The sequence below is a fragment of the Paroedura picta genome, chromosome 7, assembly GCF_049243985.1.
Source record: "Paroedura picta isolate Pp20150507F chromosome 7, Ppicta_v3.0, whole genome shotgun sequence".
NCBI lineage: Eukaryota > Metazoa > Chordata > Lepidosauria > Squamata > Gekkonidae > Paroedura > Paroedura picta.
This window is the reverse complement of record NC_135375.1, coordinates 123528034-123542315: the sequence shown is the minus strand read 5'-3', so window position 1 is coordinate 123542315 and position 14282 is coordinate 123528034. Positions and strand designations below refer to the sequence as shown.

At 50.4% G+C, this 14282-nt stretch overlaps 1 protein-coding gene across 6 annotated transcripts in view; it reads left to right on the top strand.

The window, feature by feature from the left end:
* Positions 1-14282, top strand: part of POLQ (DNA polymerase theta) — a 60346-nt gene that overhangs the window by 20954 nt on the left and 25110 nt on the right. For all 6 annotated transcript variants that reach the window (XR_013232749.1, XM_077346313.1, XM_077346314.1 and 3 more), the window contains exons 12-15: positions 2583-2722; positions 4043-4236; positions 11997-12121; positions 13274-13517. Coding sequence is in view for 5 of the 6 variants with exons in the window: in XM_077346313.1 (XP_077202428.1) it covers positions 2583-2722; positions 4043-4236; positions 11997-12121; positions 13274-13517 (703 nt within the window). In the remaining variant the exon portion in view is untranslated. The remainder of the gene's footprint in view (positions 1-2582; positions 2723-4042; positions 4237-11996; positions 12122-13273; positions 13518-14282) is intronic.

Here is a 14282-nt window from a genome sequence, read left to right as displayed (position 1 = left end):
CATTTTGGGGGCCACTCGCAGGGCCTGAAATCAGGAGGATTCACCCTGGCCATGAGCCTCACTTTTTTTGCTGAGGCTTGGGACGTCAAGCAATGAGGGGCAGTCTTGCGGTAGATGGTTCCAAGCACCAGGTTTCTGGTTTCGGGAACAGTATTTCTTCATCCAGGAGAACCAAGCCATGCCTCGCCCTGTTTTTTCACCAGCCTCCTAAACTCCAGCCATGAACAGGCCTGCTTGGGAAAGTGAATTCCAAAACCAGCATGTCAGCGCCAAAAAGGCAAGATTTCTTCACAGAGTTCCTTGAAGCCTCAGGGGGCTTTTGATTTCCGCAAAGCACACAAGAGGAGCCGTTCCTTAAGATACCTTAGTCTTGGGTGATTAATAGTGTTAAGTTTAAAAAAAAATTCTGGAAGCCAGTGCAGTGTTCTTCACAGATGATGTGTTTGATATGAGCAACAATGGTTTCTAACCTGATCACCGTTTTCTGGACCCAGGACTGTTCTTTAATGCTCTTAAATGGCAGTTTCACTACAGGAATCCGTAGTTACTAAGGCCTGGATCCCAGGGGCTGAGTTCTTGGAGAGAGGGTTAGCTGGTAAACCATCCAGAGCCGGTTAAATTCAGCCCTGGCCACCCAAACATCCAGGCCCAGTACAGGAGAACTCCAGCACTTTAAGGGAAGTTGTGACCCTGTCCAGGACAGATCAGCAGGTCCTTGTCCAGGCTCAGATCCCCCCCCCCCCCCCGGCCATGGAATCTCATTCAATGACATTGAGCCGGTCACATACTCCCAGCCTAAACTACCTCACTGGGTTGTTGTGAGGGTGAAATGGAGCACAGGTGAATGCACTAAGCTGCTTTGGTTCTCCATTGGGCAGAAAGGCAAAGTATCTTTATCCATGGTTTGCTCTTTATATTTATGAAACTGTCCTCAGGGAGGAGCGAGTCTGGCTGTCCGAATAAAAATAGGGCCAATCAGGGTGTGGCCAGCTTTGCTGGCCGCACCCTGATTAGCCCTGCCCCTGCGGCTCCCGCCCTCCCTCACCGACCATTCACCCCTCGCCTCACAGACGCGCCTGGCTGCTGGAGCCAGCAGTCAGTGAGGGAGGGCAGGAGCTGCACTTGCCGGGCTCCAGGTAAGTGGTTCCGGCAGAGCGGAGGAGAGATCCCTTCTCTGCGGCCTGCCAAGCGCACCCGCTGCCTCACAGTGGCACCCAGAGCGCTTCCTAGGGACTTGCCCGCCCCACCGCTGGCCCACGGGTGCGTGGGGGGGGGGGAGCCTCTCAATGCTGGTTCTTATGAATGGGCTTTGCAGCTAGTAAATGAGGAGAGGAATGGGAAGGCGACTGTAAGCCGCTTTGAGCCTCCTTCGGGTAGGGAAAAGCGGCATATAAGAACCAACTCTTCTTCTTCTTCTTCTTCTTCTTTTTCTTCTTCATCTCAAAAACGACACTGGATGAGGGTTGGGTCTCCCTCATTTAGCCCCTTCTTGGCTCCAGACTTGTGACCAGGCATCCAGCACTTCATCAGGATTCTAGTGGAATGGAAGGATGGCCAAGTGGCGCCTGCATGTTGATGACCCCACATTTAAGATGTGGCCCAATTTCTCCCATCAGTTTTATGTTAAAGATCAGAATCAACCGTTTCCGTGGGACTAAGCAGAGCTATCTTCTGAAATCTTTCTGTTATCAAAAGAGGAGCAACTGCCACCCCCCCTTTCTTTGCCTTTCCACAGAACGTATATGCATGGAGTGTTTAAAAAGGAAAACAGCATGATGCTGATGTTCCTTAACTAGGAAAGCAACCTCTTCTAGGGGTTTATAGGATATGCATGTTATGCATGTAAATTTATGCAATGTTCCATGTAAACCACCCAGAACCATAAAGAATGGGCAGTATAAAATCCAAATAAATCCTTAACACTATTTCGCTCCCTTATCTATTTGGGAAAGAGCCTCCTGGGAGGAGACTGTCCGGGGCCCTGTCCGCCCAGGTCCACCCTGATTGGCCCTCCCCCTCCAGCTCCCCCTGCCCTCCTTTCCTGCTAGAAGCTTAGAGGCTGCGACCTCCATTTCCGCCCACGAGGAGAGAGGCAGCGACAGGGCTTTGCGGTCCGCAGGTACGCTCCTGCTGGGAGGGAGGCAGGGGGGTGTTTGGAGCCTCCCTGTGGGTTGCAAAGCCCTGTTGCCCCCGGAGGGGGCGGGCTTTCCACTCCCTGTAGCCTGTTTTGTGTGCCAAAGGGAGCCACAGTCACCCTCTTACTACCTCCTGTCTGCTGCCCCTTTCAAAGCCCATTTTTAAAATGGGCTTTGATACTAGTAAATGACTAATGCCCAGGCAAGTTCCCATACAATTTAATTTGGAACACTGATATGAGCCTGCAGTCTACTTCCGGGATTGATATGATTCATGGCTAAAGGTGCCGTTTGTAGTCGCCTGACTCTTGAAATTAGTCTCATTTCAGGGACACTCAAGTTTCTGGTCCAAAGAGACCGAAGGAGCTTCTTCAAACGCCCTTCTCAAACGACAACCTGTTGGAACGTTTCCCTGCGGTGTTGAAAGGTTCTGTCTTTCCCCAACAGAAATCTACAGTCCGACCCATCTTGGCTCTGCCACCCTGTTCTCCTCCTTCTCCCCATTCGCAGCCCTGGAAATCTTTGCTGACCTCCAGCGGGCAATGAAGAGCTTTGTCCTGGAGAACGATCTGCACTGCCTTTACCTGGTAAGCTCTCCATTCTGATCTTGGCAGAGCTCCTTGAGTTGGACTCCTCAGACCCTTCGAGGAGGGGGGATCCTTCCCAATAACCCTTGCAATTTAACACAAAGCTTAATATACTACTGGCCATAATGATGTCTTTTATACCTGAATTAAACAGCTGCCTGGAGACTCCCGTACTCTGTAGCCACGTGTAGAGTTAATCCTATTGCCAATGTGTGTAATTCTTCTCCTGTTTTTTGCCAAATGTTTAGAAAAGCTGGACATATATAAAAAAGATTTTAACTGATTTTCTTATGTGGTCAGAAAGGAAGAGAGAGCAGAAAATTAATAGTGCCAACCTGCACAGAGTTACTCTGGTATAGAAATCAAATAAATAAAACTAAACAAATAAATAAATAAACCTACTGTTTTTAATGGGTTGAGCTGGAGGAACTCTGCCTAGGATTGTTCTGTCAGTTGAGTGATGAACGAGCTGGAAATCACTGAGCATGAAAAAATGAGCAAATGAACTTGAGAAGAGGAACGTGAAAACTGAACATTTCTTCCAAGGGTTGGTTCTGGATATGGGACACCCACATTCTCATCTCTGCAGAGCCTCTAGACAAGGCTTACTCAACCAGGGTTTTGCGGAATCCGGGGGTTTCCTGGCAGCCCCGGAAGGGCTTCCTCAATGGGTGGGGATTAATAATAAAATTTGTTAAACATTTATGGACCATATTTGGTCATGTTGACCTGCACCTCCCCTATTCCAAAACGGCCAGTGGTGGGCCTGGAGGGGGTAGAAAGGGGAAGGGCCCGAGGTGGGCATGTCCACAGCTCTGCTTCCCAACCATATTCTGCATGATTGCATCACATCTGGGGTTTCTCGAAGCCTGAAGAACATTTCAGGGTTTTCTCAATGGATAAAAAGTTGGGAAAGACTGCTTTAGACAGTAGGTTGGGATTAGTCAGCAAGAAAACCCTTGCGGGGATAAGACACCGAGCGAGCCATCCTCTGTATGGGAGACATACATCAATACACATGAAGCTGCCTTATACTGAACTTGGTCCGTCGGGGTTAGTGTTGTCTACTCAGGTCACCATCTGCTCTCCAGGGTCCCAGGCAGAGGCCTTTCACCTCACCTGCTGTCTGGTCCTTTGACTGGAGATGCCGGGGATTGAACCCAGGACCCTTCTGCATGCCAAGTAGATGAGTCACAGTCCCTCCTTGCTCATCGGAAAGACCCAAGATGTGCAAAATCTCTAGTTTCCAATGGAAGCAAAGTTCAAAATATATGCTGTTATTATTTTTAATTATCTTTAATATTTTTTCGCGTGTGCAAGGTCACTCCAGTATATGAAGACTGGGCCAAAATTGACTGGTACCAATTCTTTTGCCTGTGGGAAAAGCTGCCCGCCTCGATGAAAAGAGTGGCAGAGCTGGTGGGGGTTGAGGAGAGTTTTCTGGCTCGCTCGGTGAAAGGCAAGATCATCACCAGGACAGAGAAGCAGCATCGGCAAATGGCCGTCCATAAAAGGTGAGCAGCTGTGGGCAGGAAGCCGTACGGGAGCTCCGGAGGGGTGTTTGTGGGGCTGCCACGTGTTGCAAGGAGGAGGCGATCTGTACCTTGAGCAGAGCAGCTGCAGTGAGTGTTGTGGTCTTGCCCAGCTCAGGTGCACAGGAGGTATTTTGAAGGATCACGTTTGCAAGCCAGACATTCCGCTCCTCCCACCGGGGATGCACGTTGCTCAAAGCTGCCAGTCGGTCTATCAAGTTGATTCGGTCATTTGACCCGTCTAAATAATACTTCTTAAGGACTAATAGCAATAAAATTGTACAACAAACAGTAAAAATTAGTAAAATTAGAATATCTGGAATTAATAAAGACTTGTTACACATCACTGTTAAGTACAAATGTCAAAAATAATATTATTTACCATAAAAGATATGATTGCCATATGGAGAAGGAAAAAAGTTTTAATTGGAAAAACAGGAGATCAGATGATTCACTCCAATGATCACAACTATCCTATGCTTTGTGTGTCCTTCAGACACTCTTGCTAGTCTTATTCTAGTAGAAAAATAAAGAACTGCTGCTACCATATAAGAAGTGATTGGAATCTTAACCAGAAATTTCACTAAGGTGTTACTATTATATGATACTATTATATTATATGATAAAGATGCGTGTTTAGTGTAATGTGACAGCAAAAGGAGAATTAAACTATCCCTGATACTGCTTTAAAATGGGCAAGATAAAACTATGTGTGAGATTGTCTCAACTTCACTAGTATTACTGGGGCATTGACGTGTCTCCATTTCCTGCGTGATAGGAATGGTACGCAGGCAATCGAACTTGAAACTGAAATCTCCAGCACAGGCCTTCTGAACCAGGGTTTCATGAAACCCTGGGGTTTCTTGACGGACCTGAGAGGGTTTCTGGAATGGGAGGGAGCTAATTAGTTTTTAATAAACTTTTAAAATCCGTTCAATATTTATCAGGTGATATGACTATATATGGCCATGTTGGCCCCTCCCCAGACGGCCAGTGACGATCCTGGAGGGGATGGGAAGGGGAGGGGCCCCAGGTGGGCATGTCCACGGCTCTGCTTCCCAACTGTATTCTACATGATGGCGCCACTTCTGAAGTCTCCTGAAGCCTGAAGAATGTTTCGGAGGTTTCTGAATGGCAAAAAGTTGGGAAAGGCTGCTTCAGTATCTTCCTTGACATTACTCTGCAAGGATTTCCCTCTCTGGCCAGTAGAAGGCAGGCGAACTCTGTCTCCGGTTCATTAGGCAATGCCCTTTATGTCTTGAGACACCTCCAGCCTCTGGGAATTGGCAGAGCTCTGAGGTCCCTGCCTTTGGGCCCTTCCCCTTCCGCCCTCCCCACACACACATTCTGTAGCAGGAGCATTCCAGGACTGCTGGGCTCAGTTTGGCTTTGAGTGTTTTGGAAATCAGAGAGCTCCTACTGGTGGGCTGTGACTTCTCTCCCTCAACAGGGCATTCAGGCGCTAATTAGAGAAGAGGCAACCTCCGGCAAAGGTTTGGCTTCAGTCAACAGTCCCCTTGACCTCCTGTACTGAGAGCCAGTGGACTGTCGTGGTTAAGAGCGGCAGACTTCAATCTGCAGAGAACCCAGTTTGATTCCCCACTCCTCCTTCACGTGAAGCCTACTGGGTGACCTTGGGCCTGGCCCAGCTCTCTCCGAACTCTCTCAGCCCCACCTGCCTCACAAGGTGCCTGTTGTGCAGAGAGGATGGGGAAGGTCCTGTGATCTGATGCGAGGGTCAGCTGGGGGAGTTATTTATTTTTCTGTAATTCTGTTACAGTTTGTATATTTAACATATTTTAAGAACAAGTGTTTTATAGCACATACTCAGAAAAGACATCGAGGCCTGAAATAACCACAAAGAACGTTGACAGGTTACAAACAGTTACTTTGGCTCATCAGCTACTGCCAAATTAATATTTGAATGTGCGGTTTCTGGTTGAAGTCAGAAATATGTCATGGCTGAAGGCCAGGCAGCATCGAGAAGTGAAGCCCCCCCCCCCCCTACAAGAGCATGCTGACAAAAAGGATAAACTTTTATCTTTTTTCTTTTTAAAAAAGGTATATTTTGGAAGGAAAGTGGTATAAACTATGTACAGTATGTAAAGAGGAGAGATGCTTTGAAAGTAATGTATTACCATTGTATCACTGCGGATCTTCTGAATGTTTTAATTTTGTACATATTCATCAGCCTTTCTCAACTTTTTTCCCACTGAGAAACCCCTGAAACATTCCTTAGGCTTTGAGAAACCCCAGAAGTGGCGCAATCATGCAGAATAGGGTTGGGAAGCAGAGCTGTGGACACGCCCACCTGGGGCTCCTCCCCTTCCCACCCCCTCCAGGCCCCTCATTGGCCATTTTGGGAGGGGGGAAATGGGTTGACATGACCATATATGGTCATGAAAACCTTGTTGAGAAACCCTGACTGAAGAGTTTGATCTTAAGTTGATACCGATACCTAAAATGGACTGTGTTTTACTGAGTTACCTTCACATGTGGGAGAGGCTGGATTTCTCTCACGGCTTTCATTGACACGTCATAGACTTTGCACCAATTGTGCAGAATATATTTGGGAAGCAGAGCTGTGGACACGCCCATCCAGGGCCCCTCTCCTTTTCACCCCTTCAAGGCCCAGCATTGGTCATCTTGGGTGGGGTGGGTGGTTCAACATGGCCATATATGGTCTTAGCACCCTATAAATGTTTAACAAATCTAAGAAATAAATAAAAATGAATTAACTCCCATCCATTCAGGAAACCCTTCCAGGACCATCAAGAAACCCCAGGGATTCACAAAACCCTGGTGGAGACAGCTTGATATGCATAAATTACATAAATGGGCAGAAAGATCTAGCAGACCAGGCTCTCAAGGCTGCCTCCAGCTTCCCTTCTTTAGGTTCCGCAGCCAGCCGTCTGCCTGGAGCGCTCAGCCTCACCGGATGCCCTTAGCAACATAAACTGCCTCTCCAGTTCCCCGAGGTGCTGTCTGTTGCCAGGATCCCTGCCAACGCCTTCCGTCGCCATGCCAACGCACCCAGTTCTCTTGAGAGAAAGCATCTTGTCCTGTGCTGCCACCCATCTGCCGATCTGGCCTGAAGGCTCCCCCCCTCCTCCGGCCAGACTGCTTCTTTCAGGAAAACCCCTTTGTTTTGCTGGCACCTCCTTTTCTGCCTCTCTCTTACCTGCCCGAATCCTTTGGGGATGATTGATGCATGATGAAGCTGGCAGCTGCCCTCACCTTAAGCAAAAATGCTTATTTTTCTTTACGCAATGTATAACGACCTTTTCCCAAATTGTGAACACGGCATGCAAATTGTGTTAAGAGTTGCCAGGTTCCCCCCTGGTGATGGATGTTAGAGGTATGGTTGGCAGATCCAGATCTGAAAGTTCCTGGAGATTTAGGAGTAGAGCCTGGGAAAGACAGGATCCTCAGTGGGGTGCAATGCCACAGAGTCTACCCTCCGAAGTATTGATTTTCTCCAGGGGAATGGAGCTCTTTAGTCTGGAGATGAGCTGGAATTCCAGGGGATCCCCAGGCTCTACCTGGAGGCTGGCATCCCTCAGTCCCCCTCCCAAGCAGCCCTTTCCTCCAGGGGACCTGATCTATTTAGTCTGGAGATGAGCTGGAATTCCAGGGGATCCCCAGGCCCCACCTGAAGGCTGGCATCCCTCAGTCCCCCTCCCAAGCAGCCCTTTCCTCCAGGGAAACTGATCTCTGCAGTCTGGAGATGAGCTGGAATTCCAGGGGATCCCCAGGCCCCACCTGGAGGCTGGCATCCCTCAGTCCCCCTCCCAAGCAGCCCTTTCCTCCAGGGGAACTGAGCTCTGCAGTCTGGAGATGAGCTGGAATTCCAGGGGATCCCCAGGCCCCACCTGGAGGCTGGCATCCCTCAGTCCCCCTCCCAAGCAGCCCTTTCCTCCAGGGAAACTGATCTCTGCAGTCTGGAGATGAGCTGGAATTCCAGGGGATCCCCAGGCCCCACCTGGAGGCTGGCATCCCTCAGTCCCCCTCCCAAGCAGCCCTTTCCTCCAGGGGGACTGAGCTCTGCAGTCTGGAGATGAGCTGGAATTCCAGGGGATCCTCAGGCCCCACCTGGAGGCTGGCATCCCCAAGCCCACCCTCCCCAGCAGCCCTTTCCTTCAGGGGAACTGAGCTCTGCAGTCTGGAGATGGGCTGGAATTCCAGGGGATCCCCAGGCCCCACCTGGAGGCTGGCATCCCCAAGTCCCCCCTCCCAAGCAGCCCTTTCCTCCAGGGAAACTGATCTCTGCAGTCTGGAGATGGGCTGGAATTCCAGGGGATCCCCAGGCCCCACCTGGAGGCTGGCATCCCTCAGTCCCCCTCCCAAGCAGCCCTTTCCTCCAGGGGAACTGAGCTCTGCAGTCTGGAGATGAGCTGGAATTCCAGGGGATCCCCAGGCCCCACCTGGAGGCTGGCATCCCCAAGCCCACCCTCCCAAGCAGCCCTTTCCTCCAGGGGAACTGAGCTCTTTAGTCTGGAGAGGAGCTGGAATTCCAGGGGATTCCCAGGCCCCACCTGGATGCTGGCATCCCTCCGTCCCCCTCCCAAGCAGCCCTTTCCTCCAGGGAAACTGATCTCTGCAGTCTGGAGATGAGCTGGAATTCCAGGGGATCCCCAGGCCCCACCTGGAGGCTGGCATCCCTCAGTCCCCCTCCCAAGCAGCCCTTTCCTCCAGGGGGACTGAGCTCTGCAGTCTGGAGATGAGCTGGAATTCCAGGGGATCCTCAGGCCCCACCTGGAGGCTGGCATCCCTCAGTCCCCCTCCCAAGCAGCCCTTTCCTCCAGGGGAACTGAGCTCTGCAGTCTGGATAGGAGCTGGAATTCCAAGGATCCCCAGGCCCCACCTGGAGGCTGGCATCCCTCAGTCCACCCTCCAAGCAGCCCTTTCCTCCAGGGGAACTGATCTCTGCAGTCTGGAGAGGAGTTGGAATTCCAGGGGATCCCCAGGCCCCACCTGGAGGCTGGCATCCCCAAGTCCCCCCTCCCAAGCAGCCCTTTCCTCCAGGGAAACTGATCTCTGCAGTCTGGAGATGGGCTGGAATTCCAGGGGATCCCCAGGCCCCACCTGGAGGCTGGCATCCCCAAGCCCACCCTCCCCAGCAGCCCTTTCCTTCAGGGGAACTGAGCTCTGCAGTCTGGAGATGGGCTGGAATTCCAGGGGATCCCCAGGCCCCACCTGGAGGCTGGCATCCCCAAGTCCCCCCTCCCAAGCAGCCCTTTCCTCCAGGGAAACTGATCTCTGCAGTCTGGAGATGGGCTGGAATTCCAGGGGATCCCCAGGCCCCACCTGGAGGCTGGCATCCCTCAGTCCCCCTCCCAAGCAGCCCTTTCCTCCAGGGGAACTGAGCTCTGCAGTCTGGAGATTAGCTGGAATTCCAGGGGATCCCCAGGCCCCACCTGGAGGCTGGCATCCCCAAGCCCACCCTCCCAAGCAGCCCTTTCCTCCAGGGGAACTGAGCTCTGTAGTCTGGAGATGAGCTGAAATTCCAGGGGGTCCCTAGGCCCCACCTGGAGGCTGGCATCCCTCAGTCCCCCTCCCAAGCAGCCCTTTCCTCCAGGGGAACTGAGCTCTGCAGTCTGGAAAGGAGCTGGAATTCCAGGGGATCCCCAGGCCCCACCTGGAGGCTGGCATCCTGAAGCCCCACCCTCCCAAGCAGCTCTTTCCTTCAGGGGAACGGAGCTCTGTAGTCTGGAGAGGAGCAGGAATTCCAGGGGATCCCCAGGCCCCTCCTGGAGGCTGGCATCCCCAAGCCCACCCTCCCAAGCAGCCCTTTCCTCCAGGGGAACTGAGCTCTGCAGTCTGGAGAGGAGCTGGAATTCCAGGGGATCCCCAGGCCCCACCTGGAGGCTGGCATCCCCAAGCCCACCCTCCCAAGCAGCCCTTTCCTCCAGGGGAACTGAGCTCTGCAGTCTGGAGAGGAGCTGGAATTCCAGGGGATCCCCAGGCCCCACCTGGAGGCTGGCACCCCTAAATCTTATAGAATTGTGTCTACAGCTTTGTTGTTCTGCATTAGGTTATCCATTGCCCAAAGGGCAGCCCATTACCCCACATCTTCCGGTGTCCCGCTCTGGCCTGTCCATGTCGCTGGCTTTATCCGTCCAGCTACTGCTGCGCTTCTCAGCCCACTTCATGCTGTCAGAGGCGAGTTCTGCCTCCTTAAGTTGGTATCTGATCCAGGGCCTCACGGATTGATTTTGGGTTATACTTTCCATAGTGGTAAATTTCTCTTTTCTATATATAAATCTGAGGGAAAGGCAGGGGGCGGGGGAGAGAAAATGTCTAGCTGTACTTCTGATGGCCTTTAGAAACAGGCCCGGCCATTTTTGCACCTGGTTGACTGAATATCATCTCCAGAAACTTTCTCCGGCCTCAGGTAACCATTGTTGTTCCTCAGCTATCACTCCCCTTACAAAAAAACAAAAACAAATATGAAACATTCAATTATTTTCAGAATGAGCAGGCCAGATAACCAAATGCGTCCCTCTTATTACTTATTCTCTGTGCAGAACTGATATTTTGTTGTTGCCTTGGGTGGCTTTTTTTGTGCAAAGTATGCTGTAGTCTCAAATTTGAATTGCCAGCTTTTAATGTTTTATTTTGCAAACCACTTTGGGCAAGTTCCTGGAGAAGCAGCATAATTTTTTTTCTAAAAAAAAAAATAGTTAAGGAAATAATTGTGCCGACAGAGTGTCTCTTCCCCCCCCCCTAAACTTTATGACATCTAATTGGTCTGTATACCTGAAATATTGTAATATTGTTTTTAAATCTCTGTTTAGACCATTTTGAATGAGTTAAATAAATAGTCAGAGTGGCACAAAAGATCATGGTCTCATATAGCTCTTATTGGCATAAGTTCTTGGAGTAGAACTTGTTCCTTATGTCAGAATTCTAGACTTGTAGACAACAAAACTTCTGTTTTCGAAAGTTTCTTCATTCTCAAGCAAAAGCATCCAGCAAGCCAATAGGCAGAACTGAAGATACACACAGGGATTCACGTATATAAAACACAGGAACACCCCCTTCCCTCCCTCCGTCCCATGGGAAGGTGATGACTAACATTCCTCTAATCAGGGCACCAGCCATGAGAGGGCAAACTTAGTCAAAGGGAGTGCAATATCTCAACACAGATGTGTTGTGGGCAGATTACAGTGGATGAGCGATAGGGATGTGAGTGTCCTGCATAGTGTAGGGGGCTGGACTAGATGGCCCATGAGGTCCCTTCCAACTCTAGGATTCTATGATTCTATGGGAAATTTGACATTCGGGTTCCTTCCTTCGCTCTCCTTAGGGATGTGTGCTGCTTTCCCATCCCATGGTCGTGTGAAACTCTGTAAGCCCAGCAAGATACTTATTAGGTACTTGGTTTTAGAAAACATGGATGACTATCAGAATGCACACACGGACGCTGCTTATGGTTTTCAATAGGCTGCCCTTTGGATGCGCAGACTCATTTATACCCCCACAGCTAGAACTCACAAGTGTTCACACATCAAGCCAGTGAAATTCCTCCTTTGCCATGGAGAATAAACTGGGGGGGGGGGGGAGTGGCCAGGAGATGCATTTACCAGAACCACACTGTCCACGTCGGAACTGACCCCGCCTGCGTAACGTGGCATCCCTCGACCTCTCTTAAATTTCTGAGCTGCTGATTATGTTCTTGCTCCTTCTGCAGCACAGGGAAATGTTGCTGACTCTGCTTATCCTCCTTTTCATCGATGCAGGTTCCTCACAAGCCTTGCCCTTTTGGATTTAATCAGTGAGGTCCCTTTGAAGGACGTGGCTAAGAGGTACAGTTGCAGTCGTGGGCAGCTCCAGTCTTTGCAGCAATCTGCTGCTACCTATGCAGGTAAGCAACTGCAGGTATCATATTTTGATGGTTGGCATCTAACTGGTTTTATTTTATAAAGTGTGGGAAGAGGAGTCAGCTTCTGAAACCTTGAGCAAGAAATGTTTGTATAGAAACTCTTGAGTGGAGCTTTCCTGTTTGGGAAATATATTTTCCGAGTTCTCTGCCAAACGTTACCATCTTCTAGGGAACAGGAGAACTTACAGGGGTGCCATAGTGTGGTTTTTAGCAGACAGAATGGGGAACTGGGACCCAGAGTGATCTTGGTTGGAAGCCCCGTTTCTACCATGGCAGCACGCTGGGGGACCCTGGGCCCATCACAGACTCTCAGCCTGGCCCTACCCCACAGGACTGTTGTGAGAAAAGAGAAGGAAGGGAGAACAATGTTTTTATGCTGCCTTTGTTTTCTTTAAACCTATTTCTGTGTTGGTCTTACTAGAAATCAACAAATTGTTATTAAGGTACAAAAATAATGGATATTAACAAAGAATATAGTACACGTTAGCAAATTATATTTCAATGCAAGTTTTATCATATATTTTAATTTGTTTATAATCATATTTATATATCACCTCTCCCGGTATAACCTGCTCGAGACAGCTCATATCATTAAAATCACCAATTTAAAAATTAAAAGTTAAAACACATCAATCCATGCCAGCTATAAATCATTGATATCTGTATCCCCCCCATCTCCAGGGCTGGGTTAGTCTGGGGGAGGCCCCGCTTGATGGTATGATGGGCCCCAACCCAAAGCCAGGCGGAAAGGCTCTATTTTGCAGGCCCTTTGGAACGGAGGAAGTCCCTGAAGGGCCCACCGTTCTTCCAGGAGCTCATTCCACCTCTGTTTGAGGCCAGACATACCTCTGTAGGGCCAGGGAGGACCAGCAGGCTCAGATTGGCCGAGCGAAGCATTCTTGGGGGGGGCATGGTCTAGTACAGGGGTAGTCAAACTGCGGCCCTCCAGATGTCCATGGACTACAATTCCTAGGAGCCCCTGCCAGCATTCGCTGGCAGGGGCTCCTGGGAATTGTAGTCCATGGACATCTGGAGGGCCGCAGTTTGACTACCCCTGGTAGGCAGTTACGGATGTTGTACTCTATGTTTCTTTATTGTGAAAGAAAGGATCATTCCCACATGATGTCTTCCCAGGGATGGTAACAGTTTTCTGCAGCCGGCTGGGCTGGCACAATATGGAGCAGCTGCTCTCCCAGTTCCAGCGGCGCCTCGCCTTCGGGGTCCAGAGAGAGCTCTGCGACCTGGTCCGGGTCTCCCTGCTCAACGCCCAGTGTGCCCGGGTGCTTTATCAGGCTGGGCTCCTCACAGTGGCCGACCTGGCCAAAGCGAGCATCACCGACGTGGAGAACGCTTTCAGGAACGCAGCACCCTTCCGAAGGTGAGAAGCTGTTTCGACAGAGCGGACGCTTGCCTCGGCTGAACTACTTGAGAAGAAGAATCAGTTCCCGGCCCCTGTGAACACAGGATGGTTCTTCTCATTCAGAGTCTTAACATTTTATGCTATCTCATGATGGAAACACATGCAAATGGGGGGGGGGGAAGCTTTTTGGACCCTACCTGGCCCTTCTCAGCTTTGAAAAGCACTTGGAGAGCCGCAGGGAAGGTCTTGGCGGGAAGCATGAATGCTCACGGGCCCTGCACTGGAGATCCCTGGCTCAGGCAGGGGTCGTTTCTCCACTTGGGGATAATTTCTTGTGTTCTCCAGCAGCCACCTGATGAGCTAATGAGAGGTTTTCTGACCTCTGCCAATCAAAGAAGATTGGATCGACATCTAGGCAGAAAATTTGTCAGGCCCGACTTTAGAATAATGCGGGAGGGGGGGAGAATCTCTCAGTTCCATAGAGCAGGGGTAGTCAACCTGTGGCCCTCCAGATGTCCATGGACTACAATTCCCATGAGCCCTTGCCAGCATTTGCTGGTAGGGGCTCATGGGAATTGTAGTCCATGGACATCTGGAGGGCCACAGGTTGACTACCCCTGCCATAGAGTATGCTTGGAAATATCTGTACTGATGGTGTGATGCTTGGACCGTAGTCTCAGCATAATAATAATAATAATAAGAAGAAGAAGAGTTGGTTGTTATATGCCGCTTTTCCGTACCCGAAGGAGGCTCAAAGTGGCTTACAGTCGCCTTCCCATTCCT